This window comes from Lynx canadensis, chromosome A3, assembly GCF_007474595.2.
Source record: "Lynx canadensis isolate LIC74 chromosome A3, mLynCan4.pri.v2, whole genome shotgun sequence".
NCBI lineage: Eukaryota > Metazoa > Chordata > Mammalia > Carnivora > Felidae > Lynx > Lynx canadensis.
The window spans coordinates 101,014,558-101,038,452 of record NC_044305.1 but is presented as its reverse complement, the minus strand read 5'-3'; the positions used below and the strand labels follow the sequence as shown (position 1 = coordinate 101,038,452).

At 42.7% G+C, this 23,895-nt stretch overlaps 1 protein-coding gene across 3 annotated transcripts in view; it reads right to left on the bottom strand.

Annotated features, from left to right (window-relative positions):
• SMYD1 (SET and MYND domain containing 1) overlaps positions 1 to 19,447 on the bottom strand; it is a 41,075-nt gene extending 21,628 nt beyond the window's left edge. For all 3 annotated transcript variants that reach the window (XM_030311066.1, XM_030311068.1, XM_030311067.1), the window contains exons 1-3: positions 19,270 to 19,447; positions 5,209 to 5,385; positions 1,534 to 1,747 (exon numbers count right to left, since the gene is read on the bottom strand). In XM_030311066.1, coding sequence (XP_030166926.1) covers positions 1,534 to 1,747; positions 5,209 to 5,385; positions 19,270 to 19,406 — 528 coding nt within the window. In that variant the 5' untranslated portion in view covers positions 19,407 to 19,447. The remainder of the gene's footprint in view (positions 1 to 1,533; positions 1,748 to 5,208; positions 5,386 to 19,269) is intronic.
• Between the last annotated feature and the right edge of the window lie 4,448 nt (positions 19,448 to 23,895).

The following is a 23,895-nucleotide window of genomic DNA, read 5'->3' as shown; positions in this document are numbered from 1 at the left end:
GGGTTAGGTTTATTCCTAGGTATTTTATGGTTCTCAGTGCAATTGTAAATGGGATCGATTTCTTGATTTCTCTTTCTGTTGCTTCATTATTGATGTATAGAAATGCAACCGATTTCTGTACAGTGATTTTGTATCCTGCAACTTTGCTGAATTCATGCATCAATTCTAGCAGTTTTTGGTGGAGTCTTTCAGGTTTTCCATGTAGAGTATCATGTCATCTGCAAAAAGTGAAAGTTTGACTTCTTCTTTGCCAATCTGGATGCCTTTTATTTCACTTTGTTGTCTGATTGCTGAGGCTAGGACTTCCAACACTATGTTAAACAACAGTGGTGAGAGTGGACATCCCTGTCTGATCGCAGGGGCAAAGCTCTGTTTTTCCCCATTGAGGATGATTTTAGTTGTGGGCTTTTCATATATGGCTTTTATGAGGTTAAGGTATGTTACTCCTATCCCAATTTCTTTGAGGGTTTTTATTAAGAAAGGATGCTGTATTTTGTCAAATACTCTTTCTGCATCTATTGACAAGATGATATGGTTCTTTTCCTTTTTGAAGTCTATAACTGAACAAAGACTGACCTCCCCCAAACAAGAAAGGATTCTGCTAGCAGACTGCCTTTGGACTTGAACTGCAACTCTTCTCGGGCCCCCTGCCTGCCAGCTTACCAGCAGGTTTTGTATTTACTAAGTCTCCACTATCACAAGAGCCAATTTATTAAAATAAATCTTTTCTTCCTCCCTCCCTCCCTCTCTCTCCACACACACACACACACACACACACACGCACGTGCGTGTGCACACACACGCGCTATTGGTTCTGTTTCTCTAGAGCGCTCTATCACAGAAGTTCTGGCACATGGTGAGGACAGATGTAGAGTATGATCATGCTATTGTTGTTATTACAGTAACCTCCCCCCTCAGCCCACTCATCAGCACCACAGAAGGAAGACCCGCCAGTTGGAAGACATCTACCCCCAGAACCCAAGGCCTGAACCTGCTAATCCATGAAGCTCCTACCCCCATGCTTTAGCCTCTTATGGCTACAAGAGCTCTGGTTTTGCTCCTCCAAGGCAGCTATCTCCAAAAGTCCTTCCTCTCGTCTCCCTAATGTCCATAACACACGACTCCAGGCTCTCCATTATCCTGCCTACCATACCTGGGAAAAGGAAGGATCTCATTTCCAGAGTGACTTGGGCAACAAGGGATGGTGATTGGGTCTTTGCTCTCAGTATAAACAAGAGAAAGTAGAAAGCACAGATAAATAAGAAGGTCAATTCCTATCCGAATCTACCATGCAGGGATAACCAACAGTTTGTGTGTGGGATGCCTGCTTCTGATAGGGTGGGAATGACTTTCTGGTAAGCAAGGCCAGAACAACAGAAATGGGATGAAAGTTCTTCACTTTGGGCCTCTGTCCCCTCTGGTCCTTCTCTCGGCCTCCCCTCCCTGGCTCCAGCCTGGTAGCCTCTGAATACTTCTTGGTTGACCAATCCCAGCTGCCACCTCCCACCCCCGCCACCTTATGGGGGATCATACCACGCCAAAGATGTGTGAGATGTACTGCATGCTGAACTGCTGGCTCTGGGGCGGCCAGTACTGTAAGAAAGTATCCACGTCCACCCGCAGCTCCTTTTGCTCCTCCTCCCCGAAGTGCTCCACGTGGTTCTGCAGGTCATCCACAGCCACCAGGCAGCCCTCTGTGAGCCCAGTGCCCTCTCTCTCCACCCGCCACATGATGCGGGCCGCCAGCCTGTGGAGAGGGGCAGGGTTAGGGATGCCCCAGCACAGTCATTCATTCAACAAACACTTACTGAGCGCCTAATGCATGTCAGGCACACGGCTGACCTACATATACGGAATTTCTTTTTATCGTGGAGCCTTTATTTTATTTTATTCTTTTATTAATTTTTTTAATATGAAATTTACTGTCAAATTGGTTTCCATACAACACCCAGTGCTCATCCCAACAGGTGCTCTCCTCAATGCCCATCCCTCACTATCCCTTTTATAGTGGGGAGACCTAAGTTTAAAAAATAATAATTTAAACTAGCGTTAAGTGCAACGCAAAGAATACACTAGGGTAGAATAAAAACATAGTAGAGGGTGACTGGGGGAAGGGATGCCAAGGTGATTAGCGGAGGTGATACTGAGGATGATACTCAAGCTGAAAATGGAATGACTAGGAGCTGGCTCTGTGCAGATGGGAAGGAGCAGTGAGTACATAGACCTTAAAGAAGGAATGGGCTTGGAATGATGGAGAAACAGCAGGAAGTCCAAGGTGGGTGGAGCATAGTGAGTAGGGAGTGGAGAGCAAATAAAGATGGAGAGGTGGGCAGGAGCCAGGTCATGTGGGGTCTATGAGACCATGAAAAAGGCATCTGGGGACACTGAGGTATGGCAGCCTGGGTCTCTCCTGATAATATGGCTAACTGAGATGAGCACTAGAGAAGGAGTCTAACAACCTGGGTTCAAATCCATTTCCACTTACTATGTGACCGTGGGCAATTCCCTGGACCTATCTAAGGGCCAGTAAAAGATGATAATACATATCCCCTGACATAATATTTGGAAGACAAAGTGGTGTAACAGATGTCTACATGTGTGTGAACTTATCTGTAGTCTTAGTGATTAAAGAAAGAGGTGGGAAAGACAATCTGGGTGGGGAAACAGTATACGGAAAGGCTCGGAGGCAGCTACAGGCTTGGCACATGCAGGAAACAGGGAGGGGAGGGGGCTGGCCTGGCTGAGGCAGAGGGCTCTGAAGGAGGAGGGGAGGTAAGGCGGCATAGGAGGGAGCCCTGGAGAGCACAGGGTGTGGAGTGTGAGACAGAAGGGTGCAGTTCATCTTGAGGCAGTGAGGGTTACCTATTTGGCAGCCTATGCCCACTAGATGAAGCCTATGACTGAGGGGCATTTTGGCAACTCTCGGCTACTCATTGAATGCATGCTGGCCAAGCACCTGCAAGGGGGTGGGGGCCTAAGGCAGATCCTGTCCCTGAGGGACCTCCTTGGCAAAGAACAGGCCCGTTTCTCCTCTCATTTGGGTCACAGAGTTATTTCTGAAAAGATGCCCTGCTGGCAATCCCAGGTGCCTGGGAACTGAGGTATCCCCACATGGAGCTCAGGACAGCACTGGAGAAAATAAGGCTCCAGTAGGGTGTCTGTTGCCTCCAAATATTAGGGAAATGGTCCCTAAGTGTCCATCAATGGATGAATGGATAAAGAAAATGTGGTGTGTGTATGTGTGTGTGTGTGTGTGTAGATATATATACACACATATATATACTGTATATATAATATATAAATATAATATATAATTATATAATATAAATATATATACTATACATGTATATATAATATATATACAGTATATATATATGTATAAAATGGAATACTATTCAGTCATGAGAAAGGAGGAAATCTTTCCATTTAAGACAGCATGGATGGACTTTGAGGGCATTGTGCTAAGTGAAACAAACCAGACACAGAAAAAAACTGCATGGTATCAGTTATGTATGGCATCTTAAAAAAGAAAAGAAAAAAGTCAAACTCATAGAAACAGAGGAAAGTGGTTTCCAGGGTCTGGGTAGTGGAGGAAACAGGGAGAGGCTAGTTAAAGCACAAACTTTCAGCTAGGAGATAAATAAGGCCTGAGGATCTAATGTAAAACATAGTGACTACAGTTGACAACACTGTACTGTATAATTATAATCTGCTGAGAGAGTAGAACATAAAGGTTCTCACTTGGGGAAAAAAAGGATAAATATGTCAGGTGATAGGTATGTTAATTAACTAGATGAGAGGTGTCCTTTCACATTGTATACACACATCAAATCATCATTACGTACACCTTAAATATCTTATGATCTTATATGCCAATTGTACCTCAATAAAGCTGAAATTTTTAAAACAGGAAAATAAAATAAAATTGCAAAAGAACATGTTTTTAAAGAAGCAGGATTTCAACAGGTGGAACTAAGGGGATGGGGAGGCTGACTGAGCCATTTCATTTTGTAGTTTCCTAAAAATTACTAGGATATGATGATTCCATTCTGTACTTGAACTTCCCACCCTACCCACTGAAAATGGTCCCAACTTCACCTTCCCCTTCTCCTCTGCTCTCCAACACCACCTCCCAAGCACTCACCTGCAGCCCTATCTTGCGGCGTTGGCCCTGAGATTCCTGGCCGCAGCCGCCCTGGGGATGCCACTAACTGTTGTGAATGTCTTTCGTGTATAATGAGTGCAGAGGGATGTGTGCACAAGTCAAGGGACTAGTGGGCTACGGTTACTTGAAAAGCTCTGCATTTTATCTTGGTTTACCTGTCTGTTTTTTCCCTTTGTTCATTTGTTTTGTTTCTTAAATTCCACATGAGTGAAATCTGACTTATTCCACTTAGCATAATCCTCTCTAGCTCCAACCATTTTATTGGAAATGGCAAGATCTCACTTTTTGATGGCTGAGTAATATTCCATTGTGTATATATACCACATCTTCCTTGTCCATCCATCAGTCGATGGACACTTGAGCTGTTTCTGTAATTTGACTATTGCAGATATGCTGCTATATAACCACAGAGAACAAAGTGATGGTTACCAGAGTGGTGGGTGCATGAAATAGGTGATGGGATCAAGGGGCGCACTTGTGATGAGTGCCGGGTGATGTATGGGAATGTTGAATCACTACACTGGACACCTGAAAATAATATTACACTGTATGTTAACCAATTAGAATTTAAATAAAACCTTTAAAAAAAAAGCTCTGCTTTTTTGTGTGTTTAATTCTGCTGGAATTAAATAGCTCAGCTGCTGTTGAGCTCTAGCTCATTTTGCCAAATCTTCAGATTTTTTTCTTTCAAGAGAAACCAGAAATCCTAACTTTTTTAATGTGGAATTTTCCAATTTTTTTAAACATTGGCAGATCAAAAAAAAAAATTTTTTTTATAGTTAAACACTAGGGAGCCATTGAGAACAGGTCTGCAGTCAAGTCTAGACGGGTTGTGGACTAAAACCATGGCCACAGACACCCAGTTCTAGATGCGCTCCCACACCTAAAGGGAGTGTACAGAGATGCCCCTATCCAGTCTCTCTGAGGCTCTACCCTGATCTGCACTCAGCCTGGCTTCCTTGGGCCGGGAATGCTTGTCACTAACGCCTTCCCCACCTGACATTTGGGAATTCCAAACACTAGCCCCGGGGCCCAGCTCTGACCTGATGTTCTCATTGGGCACCTTCCCATATCTCTTGATGGCCGAACACTCGTTCTTGTGGTTCAGCCAAGCATCCTTCTGGCAGGTGCGGTCACAATAGTGGGCGAACTTGCACTGTCCACAGCGATGAAGCTTCTCCTGCCTCTTGAAGCAGGTATGGCACACAAAGTTAACAAGGCTGGGAATGAAGGGAGAAACAAGTGATTGGGGGTGGCACAGCAAACAGGGACTGCACTGGACATTGGACCCCAACGTGGGGACACTACTGCACGCTGCACATAAGCCTTTCAATTTAATTCTGCAAGTGTAGATTTAGACCCATATGCGGTAGGCACTGGGAATACATAACCTGCATGAGAAAGCTATGATAGCGGCCCCATGGGGTGTTCCTGGAACACACTGGAACAGACACTTGAGGAGCCCAGGAAGCCTTCCAGGCCAAAGGACTAGGTGGAAATTCCTCATGGTTCCCTCGCCAAAAGCCACAGGTCACTGGTACCATAGCACTCTGTGTGACATGACCCTCTTGTTCTTGAAAGGCAATGCCCCTTTCCCTTGAAGAATAAAACTCATAACTACCTACGATATGATGGGACGTGAAACATGATGTATTTTTTGCAAAATGGGGTCTGCGCATTCTGATGTATGTCACAGTTCCGTGTGTTTTGCAAGAGTAACAATTACAAGGTTACTGATGTCACGGAGGTTACCCGCTGTATTCTCCTGACTCAGAGAGAGAGAGTGGAAGTGACATGGAAGGTCATGCCTGCCCACTCAGTGGGAGAGGGAGAGATGAATAGGCAGATGAGGTTCCTTACCCCGTATTTCCCACCCCCCAGTGTTCCCAAGAGAGAGCTTCATGTCTCCCAGGTTAGAGCCGTCTTTCAGGCAGAAAACAGCACAGGCTAGTATGATGGAAACCTAATACCAAGAGTGAGTGAAATCTGGCGTGATGCGCAATATCTCAATATCTCTGCAATGTGGAGAAAAGAAACCCTGGCCACTGAAGCAGAAAAATGATGAAAACAAGCTCAGCAGTATGCACAGAAACGCTGAGCTCCCTGGGAAAAAATGGGTATGTGAACTCAGACTGGAGTTTATGGTCTAAAGAGGCATCTCAAAAGTATAGGAAAATAGGAGCTTTTGGAATCACAGAAGGCTGGGGCCTGAAGAAAGAACCTTCAATAGAACATACAAACACAGAAATCCCTGTGTCCATCCTTGACCTTGCACTTTTTAAGTTCCCATAGTGAAATAGAGTACACTGTTTCCAAGAAAAGTTAATCCATTGTTGGCCAGTCCTAATTGTTGCAGATTTCCTCCTTGAGTTCAGCCTGAATTTGCCTTCCTGAGAAACATACTCCTATCATCGAATTCGGCTCTCTGGATCCTTGCCCAGTGGAACAGGCCTAGGTAGGTCAGTGATGCAAGAATCTGAAGACCGCTGCTGTGACTCCCTTTCATTCGCCCTCTCACTCCCAGCTCCTTCAACAGTCCTATTCCGGTCTCTGATGCGCCCACAGTGGGTCCCTGTAGCCAAAGGAAAGTGGGTGCAGCAGGGCAATCAAGCAAGATTCAGTGACCAATGCTAGGCCCCAGGAGGGCATCAAGAAATGGAGAGAGGTAGAGAGCCAAACTGAAGGCACTGCTCAGGCTATTGCTGTAAGCTAGGTCCTGGGCTTCCTGGAGTCCAGTTTTCAGCCACTGGGTGGCCAACTCAACACATTGCTGTGTCCCCATCTGCTGTGAGGTATGTTGCTTATAACTTGTTACTAATGAAATACTCATGGGCATGGAAGGTTAGTGGTTATAAGTTTAGAGCAGGTTCAAAGTTATCCCCCTAATAATGTCTTCCTCACTCCCATGCAATCCCTTAAGCTTTCCCAATGGGAGAGGAAGAGTAGAATTACACTAGCATATTTAGAATATGCTATATTTGCACAGAATCTGCAGCCCATCGTAGCTATACCACAGAGGGTATTCCCTGCTTGAGAAGGTCATTTGTCATGAGTGCTCCAGCAGAACAGAGCAGATAGGCTCATGCAGGACCCTGACCATTTAGTGGAATCTTCAAACCCCTAGAAATGGGGAGCTATGAATTTCTCGTATCTGCCTCAAGTCAAGATGGCATTCTCTGGCAGAAATGTGAAGTTCTTCAGCAGAGACTGAATTGCTGAAGAACCTAAGTAATTTGGATCCCAGTGAGGCTCCAAATCCTGTCTCCTGGCCACTCAATGGTGGATACTGGGTCACAGAGTTTTATAATTACAGGGCCAAGAACAGAGTATGGTATCCAGGTGTGGTGCTATAAATGCTTTCCTGCAAAAAACTCAGTTATTTGAGATAAAATTAAAAATCTAGTCACTGGTACATCCCAGGTTTTCTCAAAGGCACACAGCCAAATCAGAGCTTCCCTCCACTTGTCCATATGATGCTACCTTTTTTAAATAGCTTGAAGTATGACTGACATACATATCCAAAATCTTTAATTTGGTAGACTCTGACATGTGCATATACTTGTGAAACCATCACTATGACCAAGACAGTGAACCTATCCACATTCCCCCAAATTTCCTCATGACATTGAATTTTTTAACCTGAAGTGGGGTCTTCACCTTTATGGTATTCCAAACGGTCAAAATCATTTTGAGCTTTCAGTTTTTCATCACTTATAACAGTATGCTAAGCCATGAGTCATCTCCAAGTCTGAGAGCATCTCTTAGTTTGGGATGGGGAAGGAGGAGCAGATTCTCGCCTCTGGGGTATCAGGACTCAGACCAGAAATACAAACCCAAGGCAGGAAAGAAAGGGAAATGGTCTGGAGAGGGGAGAGTTAGAAGCAAGTGTGATCATGCAGGCTGCCATTTGTGACTTGTCACTTGGAATTCCATGCCTATCTGCCCTAGGGATGTCCATCAGGGAACAAACCCGCACTGGATTGCCCTAACATTTTATACCCAAACTGATATTTTTAGAACATTCAAGCATTATATCCTCATATTTTTATTTGTACACATATATTCACATTCGTATGCATATTTCATGTTGAAACTGGAATTTACACCTACCAAATATTATGCATTGCAGTTCTCACACCATTTCACTGTTTCACATTTTAAAAAGGACCACAAACTCCAGGTGGTCACCTAGAATGACAAAAGTTCTTCTGCTTTATCTTTATGAGCTCCACTTATTTCTTTCTTTTTTAAAATTAAAAAAAAAACTAATATTTATTTTTGAGAGAGAGAGAGACAGAGCATAAGTGGGGGCGGGGGGCAGACACACAGAATCCAAAGCAGGCTCCCAGCTCTGAGCTGTCAGCGCAGAGCCTGATGCAGGGCTTGAACCTATGAGCCATGAGATTATAACCTGAGCTGAAGTCAGACGCTTAACCAACTGAGCCATCTAGGCACCCCTGGGGTCTGTTTATTTCTAATACACTTAAACTGCAGGAAGAGATAATAGCATTGGGGTTGGAGACATGAGCCTTCATAAGCTCAAGCAATTGTGAACCTTAAGAAATTGTTCTTGCAACAAACATGTAGTGTTTGGGAACATGTGTTAGGGGCCAACTGAGAGTCTCCCGGATTAGCTCCCAGGCAGAATACAATGTTTATTAAGGGTTATGTGATTTTAAAATGTGCCAGTTCGAAGTTTATGCAACGGCAATTGTTTAGAACTTAGATAAACACAGTTTTTCTTTTTTCCCAAGGAAGAGTATTTTATCCCTGACATTGTTTAGAATTACTGGTGCATGGTGATAATAAAAACAGAATCTTTTAGTCAGGTTTTTAAAAGTCAGTTCTGTTATTGTTTTTAAATTCTGTGCAGACAATGCCCCCTTACTGTCTGCCCCATGGTTGGACCTCTGGCATTGCCCTTCCTTTGTCCACACTGCCTGTGAGGCTCAAATTTTCTTAGTCTGGCTCATAGAGGGACAATACATCTGTCCTGGAGCCTGCATCCAGGCCTCCATAAACTGACCTAACACACTTCTTAATGGAGCCTGATTACAGAATAATCAATCTGCCATGAACTATAGCTATATAATATGTCCATAAGAAATTCTAGTGGAAAGCCCCTCACATCTCCCAAGTCACTAACAACCATTTTGACAAGGAGAAGGCTGGAGACTAGAAGGACGATGAGGGTAGGTTTGAAGCAGAGCTGGGTTTCTCGAACTTCCGTGTGTACACACATCACCGGAGATCTTGTTAAAATTCAGGTTCCAATTCAGTAGGTCTGGAGTGGGGCCCAGGATTCTGCATTTCTCACAAATGCAGTCTAACAGTGTAAAGACTTCACCCCAGACTGGATGATAGAGAGACCTCTCCAGTCACTATACAATCAATTATCAGTCTTTGAATCAATTCAGCTACCATCAATTCATCAGTTCAACATTTCACATCATCTTGTCTCATCAGAGTCTTTACACTTTTCTATAATAAACTTTTAATTACTTTTCATAAAAAGAAAATGTGGTCAATTTTGAATGATTCTTTTTCTTACAGTGAACTCATAGTGGGTTCCAAATGTTAGCCACCCAACTATGCAAACTATTTCCAAAGGCTTACACACCTGTTTTATAACCCATCCTACAATTTTGCTAGGGCCTAGAGGCAAGTTTTAAAGGCTAGTGAAAAAGCATCGGGAGTTATCTCCTAACTTAGATCTCCTTAGGATGAGGCTGACCTTCCTCTCCATTACCTCACCTGCCAGTAAAGCTTAGCCATGAGGCTGGAACCAGGAAGAACGAGGGGGGTAGGTTTGAAGCAGAGCTGGGTTTCTCGAACTTCTGTGTGCACACACATCACTAGAGATCTTGTCAAAATTCAGGTTCCAATTCAGTAGGTCTGGAGTGGGGCCCAGGATTCTGCATTTCTAACAAGCTCCTAGGTGATGCTGAGCTGTGACTTTGAGTAGCAAGAATGTAGAGATGAGAGAAAACCTGCTCCTTCTGGTGGGGTGTGCAAGGAAGTGTCAGGCAGGCAGAAAGGGGAAGCTTAATTAAAAAAAAGAAAAGCCCATCTCTCTGGTCTCCATCTCCTTTAATAGTGGTGGGATGGGTATTACGGAAGGTCAGACCTGGAACCGGTCAGAGCTGGGTTCAACTCCGGATTCCAGTATCTACCTCAAGCAAGTACCCTAACCACTCTGGGCCTTCATTTCCATACGTGAAAGTGGGAATAATAATACCTAGATCTTGATGCCTTTTTAAAAAAATGTTTAACATTTATTCATTTTCGAGAGACAGAGACAGAGCATGCATGGAGGAGGGGCAGAGAGAGAGGGAGAACAGAATCCAAAGCAGGTTCCAGACTCTGAGCTGTCAGCACAGAGCTCTACTTGGGGCTCCAATCCATGAACCATGAGATCATGACCTGAGCCAAAGTCAGACGCTCAACTGACAGAGCCACCCAGGCGCCCCATAACAACACCTAGATCTTGATATCTTTTAGACAAATATTACTTTTTAATGAAACATGCTTACTATTTTTAAAAATTCAAGCAAGAAGAAGAGTACAAAGAAGTTCCCAAATCCCACCACTATCAGATTAAATGTAAAGTTAGCCAGCTCTGAGCCTGGCACAAGATAGTGCTCAGTAGACGACAGCCGGGTCCACCTGCCCATCTGTCACATGGGGAGGTTGGGCCAGGTGATCTCAGAGCTCCTTCTGTCCTCCAGCATCCACTAATTCTCAGGCAGCCACCAGCGAGAAAGACCTCCAGGCTAGCAGAGAACCCCTGTAGGAAGGGCAGGTAATTCTCTGACAGAAATACCTCCCCTCATTCTTACTAACCCCAATGAGAGGGAGAGAGAGAGAGAGAGAGAGAGAGAGAGAGAGAGAGAGAGAGAATCCAGAAGACAGGAAGTCCTAAAACCACTTTTGGGGTTGCAGGAGAAAGATGCTTCTTCTAGCCAGGCTTAGCCAGGCAGCCTTCAGGAAGTCCCATTTTTCCTCCTAGTCTCTTTCCCCAGTGCCCACAGAGGATGTTAACTCCCACCTACACACCCCCCTGCAATTTTCAAAGAGATGTTGTAAGCAATTCTCCTTTGTTAAACCTTCACAACAACCCTTAGGAGTAGTGATTACTACCCTCCTGGGGATATGAGGATCCTTATAGGGGTTCCTCATGTCTGCCACTGCGCCCAGCACAGAGGACAGGGGAAGTCCCCAAAGCCCACTTTTGGGCTCTGTCTGCAGCCCTGATCGTTCTTTGCCCTGGCCAGCGGGTCCCCACTCACTCCTTGCTCTGCAGCCCTGCCCTGGGTCATGTCACCTGTCAGAATCAAGAGGGCTAGAAGGGCAGCTGCTGCTCAACTCCTTATATGGAAATAACCAGTTGCTGGACAGATAAATGCCAAGAGAAGGCGCCTGCAAGGTGGACAAGCCGCCTAAAAACACAGCCAGAAAGGACTGAACCAACAGCTCTCGCTTTCTGTACTGCTTAAAGACTCTCAGCCTGCCAGGAGTTGTTCCCTCAAAAACCAAGGGGGAAGGGAGCACGTCCTAAAGAACATCCCACATTCCTCAAGTACCCAGAGGATTTTACAATATTTTAAATTCCTCTCTCCTTCCTTCCTCATCCCTTCCACTCTACTTTCCTTTCACAAGTATTTATTGGGCATCCATTATGTGCTGTGCGTTGAACTTGGTAATACAGGGCCTTAAAGATAAACAAGACACAAACCTTGCCTTTGAGCGGTCCCTAGGCTGAGCGGGGCATAAACACATATAAGCAAGGTGAGGCATGCCATCTGGGAGTGCAGGTAACTCCTGCAGGGTTCGAGGGAAGCCTAACTCCCACTGAGGTGGGGGAGGCGAGGAATCTGGGAAGGCAATCATCTGTGAAGGGAGGAGGCACTGTTCTGACCCTCTAAAGATGGGCCGAGTTTGTACTCAGAGACCGTCAGTTCTTCCGTGGAGAGGCACTGGCTTGAGTCAAAGGCGTCCGTATAGGGGCACAGATACATACAGGAGAGACGGGAGTAGCTATCTGACAAGATCATAGGATGCACCATACTGGGAAATGATGCTGGAACAATGACCAGAGGCGAGGGGGCCTGGAATGCTACTCTCAGTAGTATGTCCTTATTCTGCAGGCAAAGGGGGAACCACTGAAGGCTCCTGCAGAGAAGAGACACCCACCCAGAGTTGGAAGGCTCATTTTCTTTTCCCCATGGCATCTACTTAATATTGTTTTGAAATGGCCCATGTCAACCCCTGAGGGGCATCGCTGGATTCATGTTTGCACTATACAGACCTTAGCTTAAGCTTAAGAAGTTAGGTGATACTGCTTCCTTAGGTCAGATCTAGGTATTGCCTATTTTTTTAACATCTCTTCTATATTCAAGTAGCAATTCTCGAGCTTTCCTCTGCCACAACTCACACTCCCAACTCAGACCTGTCTGCATTTCCAACACTGTAGCTGTGACCACACCTCATTTCCCATGCTTAAAACACATCTTCAGATGCACATGACTGAAGAGGAAATCACTGTGGGGACAACCTGGCATTTGATCTCATTTATATTTAAAAAGCAATTATTTGCAAACTTCTGCATTTAAGGATTAAATGCGTTTCATAAAATGCAGCAATACAACCTGTAACGGGGCATGTGACATGTCACCACATCTTGCACCTGCAACTAAAACTGTCAAACTAAAGACATTGTGAACCTGGTTGGCTCAGTGGGTACAGCATGTGACTTTTGAGCTCAGGGTTGTGAGTTCAAGCCCCACGCTGGGTATAGAGCTTACTTAAAATAAAATAAAGACATAGTTTTAAATCTGCTATGGTTATCTGCAACATCGAGTGTAAATGTTTAACACTGTAAATTGAACAATTAACAGTGATTCATTCATTTCTGAACTAACTGTTCAGGAATTTCCCTAATCCTTCTATTAAATGATTTCCATTTATAGCATCATTTGCTCCCCCCACCCCCCCCCCACCAGCTGTTATCAGATTAAAGGCCACAGTGTGTTGGTTGTGTATGCCACACTAATCCTGCTGTTCCCATAGCCCATATAGAATTACACTGGCTAAAAGCCCAGCTATCTCCAGTGGACCTGAAGCTCATAACTGGTCCAATTTTCAAAAAAGCCTGGCTGACATTAATTTCTCTTGAAGTACTCTACTTTTTCTTATGTTCTTATCATTGTTTATTCCTACATATGTGTGCATAATCTCCTAGACACTTTCAACTGCGTATACAGAATCACTTAGGAACCAGTCAAGTTTTTACTTAAAGAAATTTTTGTAAAAATCCACTATCCTTGCTCCTTCTTAACATTTTTTTTTTTGTGATGAATTGGATTAATAGGAAATTCATCTTATTGGTTGTGGTAGGTTGAATAGCTCCCCCCAAAATGTCAAGGTCCTAATTCCTGGAACCTGTGAATATGTTACACTGCATGGCAAAAGGGACTTTACAGATGTAATTAAGGTTAAAGACCTTGAGAAGGGGAGATAATCCTGAAACATCCCGGGGGATCTAATGCAATTGCACGGGTCCTTATAGGAAGGAGGCAGGAAGTCTCCCGTGTAATCACATGTATATTCCTGTTTTTTACCTAGGAGTCTCTGAATCTAACCATTCTCAGGTCCCAGAACCAGATTTTGATTGTTCTGAAATGGGTCTCAACCTTCTTTTGGGTTGAAAGTGATTTTGAAAGTGATGAAAGCTATAGACTTTCTCCCCAGAAATAAAAAGCACAGATGCACATCCACATAAACTTTGATCTTTCAAATATAGTTCTCTCCTTAGCTAAGGATCCATGGACCCAAAGCCTAGATGCACTCTAAATTCATAACGTCTGGGACTGTTAAAAAGGAACCATTTTTAACATTTTAGCATTTTTGGTTCCCGGAACTGCTCATGAGCACCATTCCCATGCCATGTCTTGTGTTTAATGCTAAAATAAAAAATGACCAGAATAAGCTCCATTTTATATTAGTCCAGCACCCCTCTGTTGCTGCACCGGAGTCCTTCACATGTACTGAAGAGATCATGAAACCCATAGAATCTCACGCTAGAAGAGATCTTCAGGGTCAAATGACCCAATTTCCCTCTACTGCCCAACTCCCCAAGGACCTCATCTCTGCCAGGTTGCCACCAGAAACTACAAAACCTCGGAAATAGCTTCCCATCTCCAGACAGCACTGGTAGCCCTGGTCTCCCATTAGGCAACAGAGGTTCGGTGTCAAGGGCCTAAAAGCTTACAGGTGACCCAGGAAAAGGTTTGGAATTCATCACACTTTCGAATAGTCCCCAAATTTTCTTAAAACAAAAAAAAATGCAAAATGGAAATTAATAACAATTGTAATAGCAAAGTTATAAAAACCCATTCAGAAGTGGTAAGCAAAAACTACCTTTTGATATATTGTGAGGTGGAACCTCTAAAGGTAAAGGTATCCAGGGCCTACTTCATTCTTAAATGTCTTGAGCTCTAACTAGCACTTTCCCCACCACACATCCCATTTTGGCCAGAAATAACTTCTGCTCAAGGTGCTTGGTTCTCACCCTTCTGTCAAGTACAAAAATAAAGTTTAGAACCCTCTGTCTTGCAAATGACAGTTTGTTATTTGCAGATGGCTTTTAGGAGAAGAAGTTCTCCAAAGTTATTGTAAAATATGCTTCAAATTCCTATCCTGGTCAAATCTGATTCTATTCCACATTGGCCATGAATCTATTTGTTTGTGGGTTTTGTTTGAAGACGGTGATGGTGATGGTGGCAATGGAATTGTACTCAGTGTGATAAATGGCGCCCCATGGACCTCAGTCTGTAGGTCCACTGGGCTAACCAACTGATTTTATAGTTTGGAAAAGATGAAGGTTCTACTTCAGAGAACTGGAAGGGTCCTTTCAAGACCAAACAGCGAAAAGATAAGGATTGAATCTTGCTGAAGGCCTGAGTCAGTCTTACGGCTAAAACCATTTATCTTCTCATTCCCCTTGACAGAAAATGAACTAAATAAGCTAAAAGTGAATAAATTCAATGAAATGAATGTGAATAAAATTCAATGAAAGTGAATAAATTCAATGACAATAAGTAACTGCATAAAAATAAACTAAAAAAAAAAAGAAACTTAAAGCTTAGGCATAATTTTAATATATATATTATATATATAATATATATACACATATGATAGAAAAATGAATAGGTCTTAAAATAAAAGACATGAAAAATAAAGAAAGTCAAAAGTAACTGAGGACTAGAAAAGAGTTAAAATCAAAAGGGCTAATAAACCAAAATGATTCATAAGAATTCAAACAATTTAGAAGTTCTGAACATTAAGGAGTAATGAAACAAATGAGCTTTGTTTTATTAAGGAGTAATAAAACAAATGAGGAGTAATAAAACAAATAAACAAATAAAGTTTTAAAATGAGGGCATCAATAGAAAATAGACAAATCACAAAATAAGGATGTAATGATCAATAAACAGATTTTAAAAAAAAATCTCACTTCCTTAATCAAAAAATTCAAAACAAAATAGTACTAGGTTTTTATAGGTGAAGTCGGAAAATACAAAAGTAAAAGTTAGTTTTCTGTGTTAGCCAGTGCTTGGATAAGGAGGCAAATGCTATAACCCTTGTGGAAAAAACTAGTATAATCCTCTTGGGGGGGAGGGTGATTTGGAAATCTATAGTAAAAGACTCAAAACTGTCTTTTCAATCCAAAATATACACTTCTAGGAGTTTATCTTTAATAAATAATCAGAGATGTACAGAGAGATCTATTAGGAAAACTGAAACAACTTTGACATCCAAGTTTGATGGCACTTGCTAATCTGATATATAACAGTCAAAAGGAATACTATGCAGTCATTAAACATTCCTTAGAATTTTTAAATGCTAAAATATTTGGCTCGGTCAGTTAAGCATCTGACTCTTGATTTTGGCTCAGGTCATGATCTCACAGTCTGTGGGTTTGAGTCCCATGTCGGACTCTGCACTAACAGCATGGAGCCTGCTTGGGATTCTCTCTCTCCCCCTCTCTCTGTCCCTCCCCTGCTCATGTACTTGCATTCTCTCAAAATAAATAAACTTTAAAAAAGTAAATTATATATTGTTTAAGAATATGTACACATGTGGTAAGACTATTCCTCAAAAGGCAACGGAATAAAGAACATAAAATTCAGGCTACTAGTTACCTTTGGGACAAGTTGGGGACAGGATAGGCGAAGATAGAGAAGATACAATAGAATCACATACTCTAGCTAAACAGGATGATGGTTTTATGGGTGTTCATTTCTTGTTATGCTTCATAACATATATAGGTACATACAAGTCATATATTGTTTGAAAGAATTTTCATTTAAACGTTGTGCTCAACTAAAAATAAAATCTTTCCTCATATTTGTGTTTGGAGGGTAGGGCAGGAAGCCTGGCTTGCAATAACATGGATTAGGATGTATCTCTTCTATACAATGATTAAAATGTGCCTCTTTTGTGGGTCACTCTCAGTCCTACCTCCCCCCTCAGGTTTCTCATCTACAGTGGCTGAGTCTCCCCAGGAGGCCACAATGGGAGGGCAGGATGGGCAAAGCTTTCCTCCCATGCCTTTCCAAGCTATCTTTGGTATACCCAAAGCGCAGCCCCTTCATGTTTGCAGTGACATACTTGGGAAAAATCACTTTTTAAAAGTATCTCTTTTAGATTTTTTTTCAATCATCTTAAAGATCGTTTACCCCAATCATCCCAATTTTTATTACTGTAATAATAACATAACATTTTGCTAGCATTCTATCTGCAATGTTCACTAAAGTTGTTTTGTAATTATTACTTCTAATGAATGATGACTTATTTATACCAAGAAAACCATGTAAACATCAGTCAGAAAAAAAGTTGTAGGAGAACACGCAGCCATTAAATACTATGTTTATGAAGAGAGTACAGTCACCCAGAAGTACTTAAACTATGAAACGTAAAACATCATAGTTTCTGTAAGAAGATCCCAGCTGTGCAGTACAAATGAAACCTACCTTTTAAAATAAATGGTAAGGAAACAGACAAGAGTGTTTAGAGTTAGTATCTTTGTGTGAAGATACTAAAGATTTTTTTCTTCCTTAGTTTTCTTTTTATAATGGAAGGAAAACCCACTCAACTCCACTCTTAAAAGGGACACTAGTTGGCTATATTAGCTTTTAAGGAACTAGAGGCACCAATGGAGGTATTCTATACAAGGCAGTGTGGCGACTCAGTGGCGGCATCAAGATGAGTGTTCCAAGTTTCTGTTTTCTAACTTTTTTGTCTTTATTCTGAACCCGACTGACTCCTTTACCACACTCACCTCCATGCACGACACACATACAAGTAAATTAATAAAGCCAGACAGACTCCTGTTGAAGAGGTATAACTGTCTCCTCAGCCCCCTCACATTCCGCAGGTGGCAGTCAGCCACATACTCCATTCACTGCCCTCTCCCTGCAGGTCCTGGTAGGCAGGGAGAAACGAAGATCTGAACGCTAATCGAATTATCTCTGAAAAGCAGTGCCCGTTCCCAGGATGGTCTATACAGCGAGCCAACCACAAAGCCTAGATATCAGAGGCCATCTTGATTCAGATCACATCAATGTCAGGCAGGTCACCCAGCTTTAGGTGGAGGGAACATTGTCATAGTTTAATCACTGGGCAGGTTTTGTTTTGTTTTGTTTTGAAATAAAGATTTAATACTAATTTAAAAGTTTGGTCAAGTATAGACATGGTTGTGGGGAAATGGGAATGTAAATTTAATAGAGCCACTTTGGAGGGCCTGTTAAAATAGAAACAGCACACTCTGGAACAATTCCCCTTCTAGCCATATATCCTTGAGAATAATCACACATGTGTGCAAGTGGACATGGTCTAGGATTTTATTTGCAGAAATGTTTGTTTTTGTGAAAAGCTAGAAACCACTGAATGTCTCTCATTAGGGAAGTGGATAAATAAGTTTTCATATATTTATTTGGTAGAATATCCACAGCAGTTGTAATTGGCAATCCACATAGCATATGGATCAACAAGGATAGATCTATGTGGGGGTAAAAGAAACAGATCTTTGAGGATTTAAAAGAATTATCTGTAGACTTATAGTTCCCATGAGGGTAGATATCAAAAACATGTTCAGTGAAGACAGCAAGTTCTAGAATGACATCTGAAGTATGATACCGCTTCTATTAAAAAAAAGAAAAAGACAAACTACAGTGCTACATTCTTGATAAATGAAGATATACGTATGTACTGGTACAAGAACATTCTAGAAGGAAGCACATTAAAATCATAACAAGTATTACCTCTGAGGAAAGACAGGAGATTGGGATTGGGAGTAGGAACGGTAAAAAGGGATTTCGGCTTCATGGTGATATTCTAATGTTCCAAATGTAAATGGATTGTAATGTTTACAATTACTTTTTAAAAGTCTCAGCAATTACTTTACGCTGTAATATATTTATTATACTCAAGAAGCTAAAAACATGGAGCCTTTTGTAAGAAAATGTTTCCTATGGGGCGCCTGGGTGGCTCAGTCGGTAGAGCATCTGACTCTTGGTTTCAGCTCTGGTCTATCTCACAGGTCATGTGTTCGAACCCTGCGTCAGGCTCTGTGCTGGTAGTATGGAGACTGCTTGGGATCCTTTCTCTCCCTCTCTCTCTGCCTCTCCCCTTCTAAGTAAATAAATAAACTTAAAAAAAAAAAAAAAGAAAGAACGGACAAAAGAAAGAAAGAAAGAAAGAAAGAAAGAAAGAAAGAAAGAAAGATGTTTCCTATAGTACCACACCCACCTCTCCAGTGGGCTCCAGCACACCCACTCAGCCAAGTTCAATGGTATTGTGAGAAAGTACCCCAGCGCCCTGGCTCACCTTTACAACCCTCCTAGGGACCAGAGCAAATCACATTAGTGATGACGCTTTGCAGAAAAAGTTATTCCAGAAAACAGCTGTCAGAAGTGCCATTTTGTTAAAAATGATCAAATGGCTTCTATCCCTTTCCCTGAAGATTTTGAGAGCAAAGTGTTTTAGAGTTTGGCACCGGCCAAACCAACAGAGAAAAGAAGGCAACACCCCACATTTCATACCTGTCAAAAACCACTGCGGAATAAGCCCGCTCTGCGAAGATGACATCCGCAGCCCAGAACTCCTTAGTGGCCTTCAGACCCCTGCCTTTGCCCTCAGAAGTGAAGACCTCCACGTTCTCCATTCTCCCTATTGTCATTTCAGAGTCTTTCAGGCAGCTCGGCAGATATTTAACACGGAGCCAAGTCCCCTGTCATTGCTATTTCAGCACCTTCAGCATCCCAAAGAGCAAGCCTATAAATGGACAAGCACCTCCCCTTCCCTACCCCCTCTCAGCTATGGGGCCCTCACCTCCCCCTCTGCCATGCTTCCTGGAGGTGGGAATGGGGCAGGCAAGAGAACGGTGATCCGAGAAGGGTCACGTTCATCACCAGCAAAGCTGGCAAAGCAGAAATGACCACGGGCTGGTGCACCTCTCGAATTGGACCTGAAAATTTTTGCAAAATTCCTTTGCAAGAAGCAGCTCAGTCCTGGATGGCAGTTGTGCTCAGCTTCAGTTGGAATAGGGAACACTTGGTCAGTGGGGTATTTTTAGCAGCCAGATGCCTCTGTCAATCCCAAGCAGACAGCTGAAATGGTCCAAGAGAAGAGGTGATGCTTGCTGCTCTGGGAACCTTCAGCTGTCAGGCTCATACTTTCTCAAGTGAGATGGGCCCCTTGTCCCCCTCTCCCCTCCCCCATAGGTGGATTGTTTGCAGAATACAGCAGATGCCCAACTGACCCCCTTCGCGCATACAGAACAGTACTATTTAGGCTCCAAGTGACATCCCTCTTCTCCAGTATTACCTGGGACTCCCACAGCACCCCCACGCAGGGCTCAGAGGTCTGGGAGCCCCCTGATGATACAGGGGTGCTGGACGCAGGCTAGGAGAGGAGATAGGCCTTGAAAATGAAAACCCTCATTTCTGCCTTTTTATCAAATCTCCCTTAAACCGTGTCTGTTGCCAGGAGAACACCAACATGCTCTGTCTTTCTTCTCTCCCAGGAATAAGGACATTGGAGGGAAAATTCTAAAGTGTCCATTGACCTAAATGCCACTCTTCTTTTTTTTTTTTTTTAAGTAAACTCTACACCCAACGTAGGGCTCGAACTCACAACCCCTAGATCAAGAGTCACAAACTCTACAGACTGAGCCAGCCAGGTGCCTCTAAATGCCACTCTTCTTGATTGCCAGACAGCTCTTCCCAAGGTTGAAAAGACAAATACCACGTGATTTCACCTATATGTGGAATCTAAAACACAAAACCAACAAAGCGGAAACAAACTCACAAATACAAACTAGTGGCTGCCAGAGGAAAGAGGGGTGGGGGCATGGGCAAAAGGGGAGAGGGAGACACAGTCTTCCAGTATGGAATGAATGAGTCACAGGGATGAAAGGTACAGCATAGGGAATATAGTAATGGTCTGTAATAGCCTTGTATGGTGACAGACGGTAGTGACACTTGTGAGCACAGCGTAACATACAGAGTTGTCAAATCACTATGTTGTACGCCCGAAGCTAATACTAACATTGTATGTCAATGATACTTCAATAAAAAGAAATAAAATAAAAATAATTTTTTTAATAATAAATAAATAAAACAAGGCTGGATGCCCCAAAGAGTAAACATCACATGCTCCCAGTGGTTAAAAAAAAAAAGAAAAAAAAAAAAAAGATTGAAAAAGAGCTCTTCAATCCAGGTTGACTTCAAATGAATACCTGGACCCCCATTGCCTGGCAACTCGGAGCTCCCCTCAGGAAGGGAGTAGACTGTTCTCTAAACACTATACCCCTGGAACAGGTTCAGCCCAAGCCAAGGTCAAGAAAGAAATCTTGCTGCTCCAAGACAGAAAGAGAGGGAACATCAAGCCCAATGCTTTAGTTATATCTGTGGGTCTTGACCTTATCAGAACAAGTATTATATTAAAGCGTGGTCAATAGGGGGCACCTGGGTGGCTCAGTCAGTTAAGCACCTGACTCTTGACTTCAACTCAGGTCATGAGTTCAAGCCCTGCGTGGGGCTCCATGCTGAGCATGGAGCCTGCTTGGGATTCTCTCTCTCTCTCTCTCTCAAAATAAATAAATAAGCATTTTTAAAAAACCTTGAAAAATTAAAAAAAATAAAGTGTGGTCAATAGAATAAAGGCCCACCCCCCACAAAGATGTCCAGGCCCTGCTCCCCAGACCTGGGAATATGTTACCTTACACGACAAAAGAAACTTTGCAAGTGTGATTAAGTTAAGGATCTTGAGAGAGGGAGATTATCCTGGATTGTCCAGTAGGGCCCAATGGAATCACAAGAATCCTTATAAGACGATGGCAGAGGGTCAGAGTCAGAGAGACACTTGAAGATACTATATTGCTGGCTTTGAAGATGGAGGGATGAGTCATGAGACAAGAAATGCAGGTGGTCTCTAGAAACTGGAAAAGGCAAGGGAGCAGCTTCACCCCCTTGGACCCCCCGAGGGAAAACAGCCATGGTGACATCTTGATTTAAGCCCAGTGAACCCAATTTCTGGCTTTTGACCACCAAACGGTAAGATAGTAAATTTATGTTAAATCACTAAGTAATTTGTTATGGCAAAACCAGGAAACAAATATATAAAATATTATAGTTTTTCATTCTAGTAAATATTTTATAACATCCCTTTTGCTACTCTGAAATGAAATGGCATACATAATTTACCAGCTCTTATACCTAAAAAATATAAATTACTATATGTTGTAGTCTGAATGTTTGTGTATCTCACTCTCCTCAGCCCCCAGCCCAAATTTCAAAATATGGAAGTCCTCACCCTCTAAGGTAATGAATGGTATTAGTAGGTATGGCCTTTAGGAGGTGCTTAAAAATTATGAATGTGGAGCCTTGGTGAAGAAGAGGCTCCAGAGAGGTCCCTAGGTCTTTCTGTTATATGAAGACTGTGAACGATCTAGAAGAGAATCCTCACCCAACCATGCTGATGCCCTGATCTCTAACTTCCAGCTTCCAAAACTGTAAGGCATAAATTTCTATTGTTTATAAGCTATCCAGTCTGTGGTATTTTGTTATTGTAGCCCGTATGGACTAAAACATTTACCTAACCTAATAAGGGAGAGATAAAGTGAAAGTTAGCTTATAATAAAATAATATATAATCATGCTAAATTAAATATGTCAATGAACTCACTATGCATATGCTTGGGCACAACTACAGTAGAAAACATGATACAGCGGTCATATGTTTGTACCTTCCAGTAGAATCGCTGTGAGAGCGAGAGCCGAAAACGTAGATTGATTCTGGGGACACAAATATCACACAGGGCACGGTTGTCTGTGACGTGATTTTCTGAAATGGTGAATGACTCTTACTTAGTCAAGTTCTGAATGAAAGAAAGCATAATCCTTCAGTTAACAAGAGGTTGCCTTGGAAAATTTAGGATATATTAAAAATGATTCTGTGATTATATACAAAACAGAATTCCAGACTCTGATAATTATAAACAAAGTTTCATATACCTAAAATGTACATCTGTATGTTTGAGGCTGTGTAGGACAGGCAAAGAATCTTCAATGTATGACTGTTCCTTTCTTCCCAAGCTATCCTGCATCTGTGGCCAGGATCAATGACACAGGGGATGTTGGCTCCAGTTATTAGGCTGGTGACAAGAACATGTCCTGGTACATGTCCCTGCTATACTGCTTATCAACATAAATCCTCTATAATAGTTTTTTCCCATCTGCCCCCCTCCCGTTTTGTTTTCCACTGGGACCCAAAACCTTCTTTGTGACCCTGGTCCTGCGCACAACATGCCAGCACCACTGCACAACCAAGAGTTGCCCCGTGACATTTCTAAAATGGCCCCTAAGTAGTGGAACGGCCTTCATGAGAACTGCTGGTCTTCATGACCAGGAAAAATCCATCTAGAGTTTTGGAAGGATATCTTACTGCTCTACTGGAGATGCTCAGCTGAAAAGACTCAGGAAGAACCTAAGAGCTCTCTTCAACATCGTATATCGAGGTGTGGAAGAAACGGATTTATTCCATGTTTGCTGAAAGATCCAACTAGGGGGCAGAGTGGACATAACCATGTGAGTGTGGTGTGGTGGCTAGGGTCACAGACTTGAGCTTCAAGGACCTTCAAAGTCATATTTCTGTCAAGCCCTTTTCTGCTCCAGGAAGATGGAAACTTTTCCCATTGTTAACAATTTTAATAGCCATCCAGTCTCTTTCTTTCGTGTGTCTGGATAAAGAAGGGTGGTGAGAAAGGGAGACAAATGGGACAGCTCAAGCCAGACTCCTAGTCTGGAAGAGAGATCTAAGCTGGGAGATTTCAGACAAGAGGATGACAGGAATAACCACAATGGTTCTATGCACCTCTATTTCGGCTGAACTTCCCTTGCACCTCAGGCCACACATACATGCCAAGAACGTCACTATGGCTACCAAATACTCCCATACCCTAAGAAAGGTGTGAGAAAATTGTTGCAGAAGATGCTAAGCCAGGGCTATGTTGGGTCCCCAGTTGGGCACCTTAAGGGTAGAAAAAGGTGACATGAAGAGGCCAAGAATGGGGGCTGCTTTTGGAGTTTTAAGTATCAACACTTGGGCTTCAAGTATCGTCTCAATATAAGCTCCACTTATTAATCTGTATCTCAGGTAATATCTGTT